This window comes from Oryx dammah, unplaced genomic scaffold (genome assembly GCF_014754425.2).
Source record: "Oryx dammah isolate SB20612 unplaced genomic scaffold, SCBI_Odam_1.1 HiC_scaffold_5, whole genome shotgun sequence".
Lineage (NCBI taxonomy): Eukaryota > Metazoa > Chordata > Mammalia > Artiodactyla > Bovidae > Oryx > Oryx dammah.
Window position 1 is genome coordinate 57,120,717 of NW_024070189.1, and position 15,932 is coordinate 57,136,648.

General features: G+C 48.3%; 1 protein-coding gene across 2 annotated transcripts; it reads right to left on the reverse strand.

Annotated features, from left to right (window-relative positions):
• Positions 1 to 651: 651 nt before the first annotated feature.
• DELE1 (DAP3 binding cell death enhancer 1) lies at positions 652 to 15,125 on the reverse strand. Of its 2 annotated transcripts, XM_040239847.1 has the most exons (13): positions 14,987 to 15,125; positions 14,203 to 14,317; positions 13,989 to 14,112; positions 12,216 to 12,363; positions 10,545 to 10,706; positions 10,207 to 10,295; positions 10,012 to 10,108; positions 7,152 to 7,294; positions 5,852 to 6,010; positions 5,666 to 5,758; positions 3,154 to 3,313; positions 1,962 to 2,204; positions 652 to 1,218 (listed from the first exon to the last, which is right to left on the reverse strand). In XM_040239847.1, exons 1-12 carry the CDS (start codon positions 15,015 to 15,017, stop codon positions 1,963 to 1,965), a joined length of 1,563 nt encoding a protein of 520 aa, XP_040095781.1. In that variant the 5' UTR covers positions 15,018 to 15,125; the 3' UTR covers positions 652 to 1,218; position 1,962. The 2 variants fall into 2 exon arrangements, with proteins under 2 accessions (XP_040095781.1, XP_040095783.1); XM_040239849.1 differs by lacking the exons at positions 5,666 to 5,758; positions 5,852 to 6,010.
• Positions 15,126 to 15,932: the final 807 nt, after the last annotated feature.

Genomic DNA, 15,932 nt, shown 5'->3' on the forward strand with positions numbered 1-15,932 from the left:
CAGCTTAAAACCCTGAGCTTTAACCAATGTGTGTCTTGAGCCCTTACCTGCACAACGGGGCCTCATGCTAAGTGCTGAGGATACTGGAATCCAAAGAAAAAGTCCCTGCTTCCAAGGAGCCATCTGTAGGAGGAAGCCACAGGAGGGGACCAGCAGGGTGAGGCCTGTGTTCAGGGCAGCCCTGGAGAGGGAGTAGAGGGCAGGGGAGGCGCAGGAGCTGGAGGAAGCTTAGGGCTCCAGTGGCGAGACCACTAGAAGTGGGAGGGGGTGCGGCCAGCAGAGAGAGAAATGTGGAGAACTCCCCTCCTCAGATCCTCCCCACTTGGAGCTAGCCATGCTGGGTGGTCTTTCCCATTTGAACAGTTCCTAGGGGCTTGGTCCTCAGTCCTTGCCACCCTGCACCCTCAACCACATCTCTGCTATTGAACTTGGGCTAACATCCAGAAGCCAGGGAACAGCTATGCACAAATTCAGTAATTGGAGTCATTAGTGTTGACTCAGAAATCATTTTTTTCTACGTCTCTCTCTTGGAGAAGCTTTTAAGACCCTTTAAATTGGTTAATGGAGAGTTTAGATATGAGGATGGAGCCTCAGCTTTCAGCTTCCCCTGCCCGTCTCCCTGGCTTTCCCCAACATACTCAAGGGCAAGAGTGATGAGATAATCTCCAGTATCTCTTTTATTAAACTCCCATCCATTTCTGGCACAAACCTTTCACAAACGAGGATCTTGAAATCTACACTCTCTGGTACCAAAACTCCTGGGGCTCAATCTCCCTCCTGTCGGCAGGATGATAATAAGGCTTTCACATAAAATTGCAGTGAGAACTGTGCAAAAGAGCCCTGGGCCAGGGGTCAAGAGGCAGGATTCTAGTCCTGGCCTGATGACTCACAAACCCATGGAAACAGGGCATCACTCTGCCTCCTGGGGCCTGAGTGCGCACCAAGGTCCTTTCGCAGTGAAATGTCCCACCTCAGCCCTGGCGGGTAGGAGGGCAGACACCGCTGCCCTTGGTCTACAGTTGAGGAAACAACACAGCGAGTCAGGCCACTGCTTCGAGGGGTCTTTATACACTTCCCTCTTCTTCACTGTGCTGGCCAGGTACTTAAGGTTCTTTGGGGAGGCAGGTGGATAACTGGCCTCTTCTTTGGGATTCAAGTTGTGGTATCTCTCTGAGAACTTGCAGGCTCCATCTTTAGGGCTGAGTGAAGTGTGAAGGCTTGAAAAAGTCAAACAGTTACATCAGGCCTTTGGACACTAAGCTCCTTCCTTCCAAGTCAAAGGTGAAATGGAGACAATCATGGATCTAGTGGAGATGAACAAAAGCAACATGATTCAGCGTTTCCTGAGCTGTAGGCGTTCGTGGAACCGCCCCTTTGGATCTGTGCTCCCTTTATGCAATGTCACAAGGTTTTTCTCGAACTTGATTCACTATTTTTTAATATCTGTGAAACTATAATATGCTAATCACATTTTATAATATATATTAACAATACAAATACTAAAATAAAAAAATATTAGCTTAAATGCTGCCTAAAATCTTCTTGTGAACCACCGGAGGCACACACATCAGATGCTGGCAAAAAATGATGTAGTCTGAGCCTGAGGAAACTGAGGCCAGGCAAGGGGGAAGGGAAGTGATTTCTCAAAGACAAAGGCCAAGGCAAGGACCAGGGTCTCTGGCCCCTTCAGTATAAAGTTTTCCCCAGGTCAATGAAGGAATCTTTTATGCATAGACGGAATGACTGTGAACGCATCCACAGCTCATTTGTGGGCCTATGAGAAATGATCGGAGTCATCTATTAGCCATGTACTCGAAATGGCTCAAAAACCTAAGCTCCCATGGAATTTCCACCCCAGAAAGGGATACTGACACCCTATTTTTGTTGCCATCTCACCTCCTTCCTGCCCGCCCCTCCCTCCAGCACCAGTGAGAGGTCCTGGTGACTGCATCTTATCTCACCTTAGCCAAAACCCAGTCTGACGAGACTCCTTTCCAAGGGGTAGGGGTGTGGGGGGATGGCCCTGCTGGGGGCTCCAGGGCTGGCTCGGAGATGCCCGCTTCTACAGAGGAGGCCAAGGTTCCCTGTGCTTGAGGCGTGTGGCAGGCAAGAGGCTCCTGCCAGCAGGCTCCTGTTCAGGCTGCAAAGAGAGGGGCTGGAAAACGACTTCAGTCCTCTTACTGCTAGGTCGCTGGGCCCTGGGGCTGCAAGGAGAGGAGAGAGCAGCGCTTACCCTGTGTTCTTGGACCTCTACTTTGGAGCAAGGGTTTCTTAAAGGACTTGGCTCCCCTGGCATTGTTCACCAGGTCAGCCAGAGTGAGTTAGGGGTGAGCAGGGCTCCCAGAGCCCTAGACTGTACGTCGGGGCCCAGAGGCAGCCTCAGGATAGTGTCCCTCCTGACGAGTCATCTGAGAGGCCACCACGTATTCAACACCTACTATGCGCCAGGCTATGCTAAGCCCTTGGCTGTAGTCTCATTTAATCCTCAATGAGTTTCCAGAGATTGATTCCAAGATGGCAGAGTAGAAGGATGTGCCCTCATCTCCTCATGTGAGAGCGTCGATAACTAGCTGTTGAACAATCATCAACAGGAGGACACGGGAACCCACCAAGAAAGGATATCCCACATCCAAAGACAAAGGAGAAGCTGAATGAGACAGCAGAAGGGGACGCAATCACAATAAAATTGAATCCCATACCCTCCAGGTGGGTGGTCCACAAACTGGAAAATAACTGTATCACAGAAGTTCTCCCACTGTTGTGAAGGTTCTGAGCACTATGTCAGGCTTCCCAGCCCAGGGAACTGGCAAAGGGACTGGGAATCCCCAGGAAATCTGACTTTGAAGGCTGGCCGGATTTGATTACAGGACTTCCACAGGACTGGGGGAAACAGAGACTCCACTCTTAAAGGGCACAAACAACCTAATGAATTTTCAGAGGTGAAGAAACAAAGGTGCAAGAACATGCAATCCAAGTTCAGTGATAGAGCAGGGGTTAAAACTCAGGTTTGATCTGTCAGACTCAAAAAGCTGGGCTCATACCCACCAATGGAGCAGGAAGTAACAGAGAGACAGAAGGCTACCGTCACCTGCTTCTCTGTCGCAGGGTACTAAGCTCAGGGAGGGACCTGATGGCTGTGATTCTTGTCTGTACCTGCTGCCTCCGTGGAGAAGAGGGCCCGCAGCCTCTCCTGGGCGGGCATGTTCCCCAGAGCTGCTGACTGCTGGTAACATCTCATGGCCTCTCCCAGACTCCTCTGTACCCCAAGGCCCTTCTCATAGCAAATTCCCAAGTGGTATCTGCTCTGTGAGTCCTAAAGGAAGAAACGGATAGACACACAGATGGACACACACGAAGGACTGAGAACTGAAACGCTGGGGCAGCAGGAAGGCGCAGCAGTCAGCAGGCTGGCGCTTCACCCCTGCAGGGTCAGGCCCAGCCCCGACTCCCTCGCTGGACCAAGGGGTCTCAACTCTGAAGAGCCAGAGGCCCAGAACAGAGGAAACAGGGATCCCTCCACCCAGAGCAATTCCAGCCAGAGCAGTGTGGAAACTTGCTGAGGATGGTGCTGAAAGTGTGCAGAAGTGAAGTCCATGAGGGGCACTCAGTCCTGCTATGGGAGCACAAGGAGTCAGCCCCTAGGTTTGCCTGAAAGAGCCAGCAGCTGTTTCTCCTGGTAGAGGGTAGAGGCTGGCCTTCTGCAAGCCCTGTATGCCTTCCTGATCTCTGCCCGGACGGTTACAAAGCCTATGTTACCGAGAACATGTTCCTCCTCCTTTGAAAGGTTAAAATGCTTTTATCCCTTTGCCTTTGGCTCTGGGTCCTCTCTCTCTCTTGCTGAGAACTAGCAGTATCAGGTAGGGATTAGGAACCTAGTCTGTACAGCCAGATGTCTGAGTTCCAGTCTTGGCTTCACCACTTCCCAGATGTGTAACCTCAGACATGACAGTCTATGTCTCTGTGCCTATCTCCTCATCTGTAAAGTGGGACTAATAACAGCACCAACCTTATTAACCCTGTGGTTAAGATTAAATGTGTCAGTACGTGGAAAGTGTCTAGATTAGCGTTATTGTTATCACACTTGTCATTGCCCACATCATAATCTCTCCCTCTCTGTAATAAATATTTTCATTATATTCAGTCTCCCAATCATGGTTCCATTTCTCTTCTGCCTTCTAAAGTCAAATTTCTGGAAAGTTTCTGTAACATGTAGACCAGAGTCTATGTAATAAATATGGTAGACTCATGGCTACAGGCCAGGTTGGAACAGTCAGGTCAAAATACCCATGCTGCTATGCACGTACATGTTATACAGCATCCCTTTTTGTACTTTTCCACCAGGCCTGCTGGGTGACTAACACAGGCCAGGGTGTCCCCAGGATTGTCCCTCACATGGTCCCAAGGCCCACCCAGCTCTAGGAAGGCTCTGCAGCTATTTCATGGAAAGGCAGGCACAGAGGCTGGTACTGCTTGGTAACACTGGTCCCCTTTTGATGGCTACTGCAAATACTTTGGGCTTCCCATGTATCTCAGTGGTAAAGAATTCGTCTACCAGTGCGGGAGAGGTGAGTTAAATCCCTGTGTTGGGAAGATCCCCTGGAGTAGGAAATGGCAACCCACTCCAGTATTCTTGCCTGGAAAATCCCATGGACAGAGGACCCTGGCAGGCAAGTCCATGAGGTCACAAAGAGTCAGACATGACTGAGCATGCATGCCACTGTGGCAGATACTTTGGACAACACAGAGTGAAAAAGGAGAAGTATTCTGATGCCCAAGAGTTCACTGAAGCCATCACCATGTTGGCCAGAAAGCAAAGAGGAGCAGCAGCTCTTATGCAGAGAAATTATAGTACATGGCCATTGCTGGCTTTAATTCAGGGCTTCTGGTCCTTCAAGATACAACTCAAAAAATATATACACTGGTCAGAGACACTTGAGGATACAGCAGACCCACAGATGTCTTTTCAGTGATTCACAGTGACATAAAGCTCTGAAATTTCCTGCATTAAAAATATCTGTTTAACTCAATATTTCCTGAACCTATCTGAACATTTTTTCCTTTTATTATTTATGCTAATGCTCTCTGGAACAGACTCTGGGTCATGCTACCTGGATGCCAATCCCTACTTCATAGACAACCAGACATCATCTACCCCTCAAACTGCTCAATGTCTTCACCTCACGTGTCTTCTGACTTCCCTGGACTAAATTCCTTGTGATGGTACACCTTTTATGTGTGCGCTTTACAAAGTGCTTTCACACTTATTATCTCAGTTAGATTCTGATCCTCACGACAACTCTGTGAAGCAGTAGGCAGGTCAGGCAGGCATTATTACTCCAATCTTAGAGATGAGGGAAAACAAGTGACCAGCTCAGTAGTATGCTAGTAAAAATAACAACTAGCTCTCTAAGGGGGAAAGCCCTGCTGTGTAGCATTTGGCAATTCTGTGGTGCTAATGCTCCCCCCAAAGCTGATTTCAAGCTAATGACAATTCTTCTACACTGGTGTGAGCTAACATCAGCACACCACTGCCCAAGGGGCACACAGTAAGTTAGCGAGTTAAGGCTTGAAGCCAATGCTCCCATCAACCTTCTTCTAAGCATTCCCAAATCCCTTCCTCTATCCGATTTGATCCCCATCATGCCTGGATAAGGAAACCTCATACCCCATTGTTGGCTGCAAGCCAAAGATATTTCACAGCTCTCCGCTCGTCCACGTAGGGCTCCTTGGTGAAAAGCACCCCGAGGAAAGCTTGGGCCTGTGGTCAAGGAGGAAGGAAAAAGGTATTCTGGTTACTGCCTAGTTCAACATGACCCAAGTACCCAGGAAAGACCCTACCAATGGCCCTCACCTCTCGTAAGCCTGAGTCTGCAGCCCGCTTCAGCATGGACACTGCCCTCTGCCGCTCATGGTTCCACGAGGAGCCTGGGTCTTGTAGCAGGCACCTTGCATAGCGGTATTGAGCCAGGCTGTGGCCCTGGCTGGCAGCCAATTGGTAATAAAAAGCTGCCTGGGTTGAAGGGGAAAATATCCAGTTAACTGAGAACTCTGTAGGCTGCCTTTTTTTGGAATGAAGTTTTAAAAAATTATTTTAATTAAATAATATATAATCACTGTATCAATAGATTAGTCAGAAAATACAAATAAGTCAAGAATAGAAACAAAATTCCGAGAAATCCTACCTTCTGAAGATAGTTCTCTGTTAATATTTTAGTGTACAGCCTTCCCCCATATGCTATAATATTAACATATATATACACATTATATATGTATTCACACACACATATTTAAGTGTGTGTGTGTGTGTAGGGATAGAGAGAACTATTTTGTAACCTATTTTTTTTTTCACTTAACACTACACCCTGGTGGCTCAGTGATAAAGAATCCACCTGCCAATGCAAGAGATAAAGGTTGGATTCCTGGTCGGAAAAGATCCTACATGCTGCAGATCAACTAAGCCTATGCGCCACAACTGTTGAGCCTGTACTCTAGAGTCCTGGAGCTGCTATTACTGAAGCCCATGCACCCTAGAGCCCATGTTCTGCAACAAGAGAAGCCACCACGATGGCTCTGTTGCACTGCAACGAAGAGCAGCCCCCGGTCTCTGCAACTAGAGACAAGCCCATGCAACAGTGAAGCCCCAACACAGCCAAAGATAAAGAAATAAAATAAATAAAACTGTTAAAAAAGCTGCTAGTTTAAAAAAAGTAATACACCATGAATACCTTCCTTCATAAATAAATATAGATATAGTACATCATTTTTAAGGCCAACATAGATGTTACTAACCAATTCTCTATTGAAGGAACTTCAAATTGCTTCCCTTTTTTGGGCCATCATATACAGTTCTAAGAAATAACATTCTTATGTACAACATCTTTGCCTACCCTACTTTTTAGAATTAATTAATCCATTCATCAAGGTAACATTCTAGGTCATGAGGATACAGCTGCAAAGAAGAAAGACAAGGTCCCTGGCCTTCCTGTGTTTGGAGTTTAAATTCTGAGAAGCTGGAGACTTATTTATTTTTCCCTCCAGGCTTGGAGAGAGAAGCTGGACTTTCCCAAGCCCTGGCCCCTGCTCATCTCTGGAGGTCACTACGGGCAATGCAGCACAGGCAATGGGCCCGGGGGCAGGAGGAGGTGCGGTACCTTCCTGGGGTCCCTGGGGGTGCCCCTGCCATGCTCGTGACACAAGCCCACGTTGTACTGTGCTTTGCTGTAGCCGCGGTCTGCTGCTTTCTGGAAGTAAGAAAAGGCTGCCATGTAGTCCCCATTCTTCATGTTCTCTGTCCCTGTAAGAAAGCACAGGCTGTAAACACAGCTTCCTCTGTGAACTTCCCCACATCCTTAGTCAGATACCCAGAGGCTCCTTCCTTTCTTTTTTGTGCTAGACACTTTGCATGTATGTATTTCCATCCTCTGAGTATTTCCATCCTGTACTCCATCCTTCTCTTGGGAATAGCATCCTAATTTTCCCTTTGGGAACAGCCCTCCCCCCAGTGCTGTCAATCAGTGTGCCTCTGCTCTTCCCAACCAATGAGACCCTCTCTCAGGAATCTGAATCTTGATCTGGTTGCAACAGGAGAGAGGACAGCCCCTGCAGGTTATTCTGATGGCAGCACTCTGCAGACACTGATGCTCAGTTACTGCCCTCTAGATTTCTGGAGCCTCTCTGATTCCTGTTCCTTTCTGATTCCTTGGCAGGAAGCTATAGATCCCAATAGATTCCTTTTGTGCTTAGGTTAGCCAAAGTGGCTTTAGGCTGCTTGTCACCAACGTAAGGTAACTGATACAGCTGATACTGTCAATCCTGCTTTATGAGAAAACTGTGAGAGATAATATAAGAGACCCCAGCTCCAAAGCCCATGTTCTTTTTATCATCTGAACAAAGAGGAAAACAGGGAAGAGGCTGGACACGGCCTACTCTCAACTCTAAGCCTGTTTTTCCTGCCTAGGATGCCTTTTTCTGCCTCCATCATCATGCCATCCCAACCTGTTTCTGCTCTAGAATCTTCAGACCACACTCAGGCTTTAAACACTCTTCTGGCACTTACTTCATATATAAGCCTTTTTCTAGGAACTAAACTGTTTCGAGAGTACAAGCCCTGTCTCCTCAATTAGACTGTAAAATCCCGGAGGCAGAAGCAGAAAAAGAATGTAGAAGAAATAACTCTGCATAGGGTGAAAGCTCTATACAAATGCAAAATATGATTATGGCTTACGCTCCCTTTGTGCTCTGCCACAGTGCTGAGCACTTGCTGAATAAATGAATATGTATATGAAGGAAGGAATGGGCAAGAAAATTCTCAGAAGACAGTCTGCCCATCAAAAATCACAAAAAGCTAATGAGGTGGAAGCTGGGTTCCATTCAGCTAGCAGTGAATGAGTCACCTCCCGGCTGCTTGAAAACTCACTGTCAAGGGTTCACAGAGCCCTCTGTCCTTGAGGAGAAGACTCCAGAGGGCGAAGGATCCTACCCTGTCTCCATTCCCCACACTGGCTCCTCTGCCTCTAACCTAGACCAAGTCACTATCACATTTTGTTTAACCATCAGCTCCAAGCTAGTTTCCTGTTTCCCTTCTGGCATTCTTATGATCCACATCTGTCTACAAAGCAGGCAGAAATTTTTTCTTGTTTTTTTTTTTTTTTAATTTGGCTGTACTTACATCATGCAGGATCTAGTTCCCTGACCAGGGATCGAACGAAGGCCCCCTGCATTGGGAGTGCAGTCTTTACCTCACTAGACCACTAGGGGAGTCCCACAGGCAGAGAGATCTTTGAAAAAGTAGATCAGATCACATCACTGCCCCCGCTTCCTGCTGCAGTACAAAAGCCCTCCAGTGGCTTCCTGTCTCACCCACTGTGGCTCAGAGGTCTGATCTGATCTGGCCCCTGCCTGTTTCTCTAATTTCATCTCTTTCTACTCTCCTGGTGATCCCTGAGCTCCAGCCACATTCACCCTTTTTTCCCTTTAAACAAACAAAATTCAATCCTGCCTCAGGACCTTTGCACTTGCTATTCCCTCAGCTTGAAAGCTTTCTCCAAACAGAAACAAGACTGGCTTATTTTTGTCAGCCAGGTCAAGGATCTTTCCATCTGTGATTCAGTCAGGTCAAAGCCTTCCAAATCAGAGCTGCTCCTTGTCCAAGTCACTAATGCATCCCCCTGTGTAATTTTCTCCATAAGATTTATCATCAACTGAGATTCTCTTTTTTGTTTGTCAATTTATTGTTTTTCTCTCCCTCAGCTCACACAACAGCTCTATGAGAGTAAGGACTTTGTCTTGTGAAACACCGTGTCTCCAACAACTAATACAGGGTTTAGCAAAGGTGACTGTTTAATACATCTGTACTGAATGAATCCCAGCCTTTCACCCACAGGCCCATTAGACTCCAAGAGATGCTGCTGGGGGTCTGAGAAGGCCTGAAACAAGCCAGGGCACTGTGGTGAATAGGACAAATGTTGAGAGGTATCTGGGTCTCCAGATGTGGGTAAGTAAGGGCACTTGAGGGCCTGCACCAGACCTCAGGAGACTATCTTTGCCTAAGTGTGGCAGAAAATTCAAGGTATCATTCCAAGATTTTTCTCCTTCTTACACACTAACAGAATTTCCAGGTACACTTCTATGACTACATTTCCCAGGCTCCTCTGAGACTAGATATAACTTCAAGTCTTCATTCTGGACAATAATCTGTGCAACTTCTAGACTGGGAAGGAGTGGTTCTTCAGCTTTCTCACCTTTCCCCTTCCAGCTGGTTAGTATTTGCATATGAGGCAGATGGGACCTTTAGCCTGTTTTAAGAATGGCAGAACTATTGGACTGAGAATAGGTCCCTGACACCACTGAGCCGTTCTGCCAGCTTTGGTCGACATACCTTGGAGAAAATAAACTCTCTCATGTTTATTTATGTTATTATTAGGCCATTTGCTGCCCTGACCTTATTTGACCTACCCCATATCTTTCCCATTTTCCCAACTGACTTCCTTGAGGCAGGGTCCATCCAGTTACCTAGGAAGTTGAAAGCGATGGAAACACTGAGCTGGAAGAGCTGCTGAATGGAAGTCACGGCCTCCTCGAGGGAAAGACTTTTTGATTTCTCTTGTTCCTGGGGAAGAAACATAGACTCATCATAGGACAGTTCCCTGGGAGTGCTGCCTGTTTAGGGAAACGTTATGGGGATCCAGGTGGCCACATGGACAATACCTGCTTTTCGTCAGTGGGCTGAGGTTGGGCCGGCTTTGCCTTGGACTTGAAGCTACTGCTGGCATGCAGGAAGCTGATGTCACTGGGATCTGCGAGGGAAAGGGCAAAGGAGGAAGGTGTTATTTCTTTTTTCTCCCACTCTCCCAGTGCCCCCAGCCTTCCAGCCAGCACCACTGCCAAGAACCAAAATAATTCCAAATTGCCCCAGAAAGCATGAGGACTCACAAGAATGACAATTCCCTTAGCTGGCATATGCAGCAATAAAAGTCCATCTGCCCAATTCCCCACCCCCACCCCACCCCGCCACAGCCTTCTGCTTTTATTAGCTGGGGCTATACCTTCCTCAGAGGGATCCTGATGCCTAGATGCTCTCAAGGAGCTGGGTGAAGAGATGCTTTCAGGCTGAGTGGAGGGTTCTTCCTGGCCCAGCCTGCGTTCCCCGAGGCCAGTGTGCCTGGGAGCTGGGCTATCACGGCTGGGCAGAATGTGTCTCCGCAGTGCTAGAAAGAGCCAGTGAGAACAGTCACATCAGAAGGGGATCAGTTCAGGGCTTCCCTGGCCGTCCAGTGGTTAAGACTCTGTGTTTCCAATGCAGGGGGCGTAGGTTCGATCCCCAGTTGGGGAACTAAGATCCCACATGTGATACAGCCAAATAAAATTTTTAAAAAAAAGAGAGAGAGAAGGGGATCGGTTCACCCTACTGGGACTGACTGAGCTCTCCCTGAGATTTTACGGACCAAAGGAAGAATCTGGAAACTCCTGAGATATGTCCATCACATGCCTCTTCCTCCATTTCTTTGGCTGGCTTCCCTCCACTGGGGTGGAAAGAGGCCCACATTTCTGCTGCTACCCACATCCCTCAAGCATAAATCTCTCCTTGGCTTGAATTCTTTCAGCCGCAGGGAGGCATCTACTTTATTCACTCTTCTAGCCTGGCACTTAGCACTTGGTTTGATGGTAATATTGATAATGATTGTAGTCATAATAATAAAGGCAAGAACTTAAAGTGATACTTACTGAGTGCTTACTACATGCCAGGCACTAAGTCCTCCACAGGTATTGACTCATTTAGTCCTTCCAAGAAACCTATGGGGTGTGTTTTATTATTTCCTCATTTTACAGGTGAGAAACTGAGGCACAAGAAAGTTAAGTGACTCATCCAGGGATTTCCCTGGTGGTCCAGTGATTAAGAATCCACCTTCCAATGCAGGGAACACACGTTTGATCCCTGGTCTGGGAACTAAGAACCCATGTGCTCTAGGGCACTGAGTACTGCAACTAATACCAAACACAGCTAAAAATAAGTAAGTTTTTTTTTTTTTTAAGTAATTTGGCCAGGGACACAAAACTAGTTTCAGCAGTTCTGGGCTGGAATCCTGACAGTGTGCCTCCAGACCTGTAACCGTGACACTGCACTGCACTGCCTCTGTACCATGGCACATGATAGCCATTCAATAAGGTGGCTCAGTTGGTAGAGAATTCACCAGCAACACAGGAGTACTGCTTGCAATGCAGGAGACCAGAGTTCGATCCCTGAGTCAGGAAGATCCCCTGGAGAAGGTAATGGAATCCCTATTCCAGTATTCTTGCCTGGAAAATCCCATGGACAGACAAGCCTGGCGGGCTACAGTCCATGGGGTCACAAAAGTTGGACACAACTTAGTGACTAAGCCACCACCACAAAGATTCACTTTTTAATGAATGACTAACCAGAGAATAACCTAACTGGTTGAGAACGGGGCAGGGAGCCACACCTAGAATCTAAAATCTCCTGGACCCTGGCATGGCTCCCTCCATGGAAGGTGAGGGGAGGACATGGGAGGACCCTGGAGGCAGGTGTGGCCTACACCCTGGGTGGGTAGAACTTCCTCCCATTCCCCTTCCTCTGACTGCAGATAGGAAAGGCAAGGAGCCTCTGATGGCTCTTTTCCTGAGGTGTGTCCAGAGATGCTTCCTGGCCCAGAGAAACTCCCAGCCCAGCCCTTCTGTCCCTGGGACTGACAACTCACAGGAACAAGGGTGCCTCAAGGGAGATGAGAGGAAGCGGTCCAACGGACTGCACCAAGAGCAGTGCTCCACTCGCCAAGGTCCTGCTGGCAGGGATGTCTGGAAGTGGATCTGCCTCGCCAGCTGCAAGGCCAACACGGCCAGAGTGCCCTGGGGAAGACAGCATATAATGGACACAGCTCTCCATCGATCAACTCCTGCAGTCCAATGTCACTACCTCAAGAAGCCTTTCCTGATTTCTGGCTGTGGCCGCTTGCCCACTACACACTCTCACAAGCACCCAAACCTTCCCTGTGGAGCCCAGATCACACTTGTACTTAAACAGTCATCTTTGCAATTATCCATCAAGGTCTGTCTCTGTTAGTCTCTAAGCACTACAAGGGCAGGAACCATGTCTGTTTTGCTCACCTATGTATTCCTAGTAGACCATAGATATAGTCTAGTAGATATAGACTTATCTATCTATCTATATAATCTAGTAGATACAGGCACCTAATAGAGATAGCACTAATAAATAAATGTTGAATAGATGCATGAGTGAGTGACTGAATAAACAAGGTCAGGCTTTTTCACGTGGGCAGTAGTGACAAAGCTCAGGGGTAACATCAGGACCCCTGAGATCCAGACCCAGTTTATAGAAGGACTCACTACAGGATCACCCTAGGGTTCATATCATTGACAAAATGGGAAAACACCCCCTCTCCAGGATGTGTTATGCCCCTAGGCCACAGATCCCCAGAGAGAAGTGCCCTTGGTGCGGAGATATTCCAGGCTCAGCTCTGCTGATGACACCAAATTAAAGATTAGAAACCTGAGGCTCAGAGAGGTCAAACCTTCTGCCCAAAGTACACAGCATGAAAGTGAGAGGGATGAGAAATGATGGACATGAGAATGATGTGAGTGCCAACTTCATTTAGAGTATCTTAAAAACAGAACCTGAGAGGCAAAGATTCTACCCTGATAGACCTCCTGTCAGCTCATGTTACTAAACCTCTATCTTTATAGATCAGAGTCAACAAATATTTACTAAGTAACTATTACAGGCCAGGATGTGTACTGAGTGCTTTCACAAGCTATACTAGATACAGCAACAAAGGTACAGACCATAGTAGCTAACAGCATGAGCTCCAAAGTAAAATCTGGTTCATAGCTGTGTGCTCTTAAGAGTGTTACCTAAACTTTCAGAGCCTGAGTTTCCTCATCTATAAAATGAATATTATATGTCCTCTGTAAAGCTTTGTAAGGATTAAATAAGATAATATACAGAGAATCTATTAATAAATGAAAAGTTAGCTATTCAGTAATATTTAGTTATAAGCATCATGAAGATAAGAATCATATCTACCTTGTTCTCTGCTATGTCCCTAAGGCATAGCAAAAAATGCCTGGCTCAATGAAGGTGTTCAATAAATGTTTGCTGAATGAATGTAAGCTTCCCTGGTAGCTCAGTCAGTAAAGCGTCTGCCTACAATGCGGGAGACCCGGGTTCAATCCCTGGGTTGGAAAGATCCGCTGGAGAAGGAAATGGCAACCCACTCCAGTATTCATGCCTGGAAAATCCCATGGACTGAGGAACTGGGTAGGTTACAGTCCATGGGGTAGCAAAGGGGTAACAGGATCAGCAATATCTCCCCGAATATGCTCCAACACCATGGGTTACTCAAATTTTGAGTGTGGGCACATTGATGCCCTAGCTCTTGTTTCTAGGCTACACTTCCATACAAGATCATTCTCATCCACAAGGAAGGTCAACGAAAGGCGTGGGGAAGCCTTACCCATGATATGGCATCCCACAGTGTGTTCCGGGAGCCACGAGCAGACATCCACTGGAAGGCATCCTTCCATCCATGGGACTTTGGGCCCCTGCTTGTGCCTGGGCCAGGGCAGTGGGGGCTGGACCTAGATGTAACAGAGGCTATCAAGTTCTGGCCTAAGGGAGGGTAGAGGGAGGCCAGGGAGCACATGGGTGACAGAATGGCAGTATCTCACCTGTCAAAACTGGGCACAGGAACCAGCAGGTTGGAGGAGGTAGCCTGAGGCCCATCTGGGCTGGAGGACTTGGGGGTCACCCCACGAAGGCCAGGTCCCAGCAGACGGGGAAAAGCTGTACAGAACAAGGGTCAGTCACTTTCACATGAACGGGATTGAGGCAAGGACGTCTCCACCAGTCTTCCCTCTGACCCTTGACAGAACCCCACCCCAGGAACCCAGGAAACACTGACACTTGCTTCTGCAGAGGTTCTTTAACAAGGATACACGTAAGAATCTTTTGCCTACAACAAATTCCAGCGTGCCACCCCAGAACCAAACAAACCAGGAGCATTGAGGGTTGAGCTATTTTGAAAAAGCTCCCTGGGTGATTCCTAGTGCCCTTCTGATAACCACTGTTCTAAAACGACCATTCATTCAAACAAACTCTCGCTCACAGTTTGGAGCTCTCGGTCTCTAGAAATCTCGCGTCTTTCCATTGGCTCCGCCCACTCCGCTCATCTTTCCTGGACTCTGCGCACTGTCTCCGGCTACTTGACTCCTCCCCTTCCAGTAACTCCACCAATTCCTAGGCTCTACGCTCCACCTTCTTCCCACTAACCACTCCCACACCTCAAATTCCAAAGACCCCTTGACACAGATTGTAGCCCCGCCCCTTACGACGCAGCCTCTCCTCCGCTCTAGCACCGCCCATTATTGCTTTTGGCTTGATCCTCCTGGCCGCACCCTCCTCTGTTTCAAGTCTCAGGTGCCCTTTAAGATCCGGGGCTCCGAAGTCCCTTACCTCGGCCCAGGAGTCCCGGGAGCCGCCACATGTCGTCGCCAGCACCATAGAGCTTGCGGCCGAAAGAGGGAGGCCAAACCACGGGACAGCGGCTAGAGTGGCCGCTGTGGCGCTCTCCGAGTGGCCAAGTCCCCTAGGAAGCTCGCTACCAGCCAATTAGAGGGGAGCCCAGCCGGAAGCACGGCAATCAGCGAAAGGAAGTGGGGGTGTAGGCGTATTTGGGGGTAGCGGAGAGGTGAACTGCGACAAGGGCAGGGGGATGTTGCCCCAGCATCCTGTGGAAGAGGTGTCATTTGCTGGCTGCACAAGAATGGGGGGATCGCACAGAGACACGGGGTGGCAGGTGGCGAAGCTGAACCGCCTCAGAAACAGGACCGTTGAGAACCGGGGCAAGAGCGGCCTCCGTGGTGCTTGACGACCTTGCAGACCCGGTGGAGGCTCGAGGGGGAACAATCTTCCCCAGGCCCCGAGGCTAGAGATGGGAGACACCAGACCCAGTGGGTGGAGGAGAGGAGCCTTAGGGTGCGACGGAGTAAAACAGTTGTCCGAGCTTTCCGCCCAAGGCCATCAGCTTGGAGTTGCAGACCCGGCTCGACTTGATAGGAGATGAAAAACTTCACCTGGGGGATTCGGCTCTGGCTCGGCTTTGTTTCACTGCCTACCCTCCGGCCGAGCCCTTCCTTTGTCAGGGCCTCAGTCTGCCCCATGATAGGGTCAGATGGAGTGATCTCCCCTGGTCCTTCCTGGTTTAACAGGAACAAATTTCTGGTTTGAATTGCTGCTTTCAAAGAGGAGACTGGCCCCCTCCTGGCCGCCTGTTAATCAGAGCTCTTACCTTCAATCTAAGCCAGTGTTATCTGTGTATTATTTTGTTGGGCAAAGAATCAGTCCTCTTTCCCCACAGTTGAATCCATGAAATAAAGGATCTCAAATTCTCACACTTTCT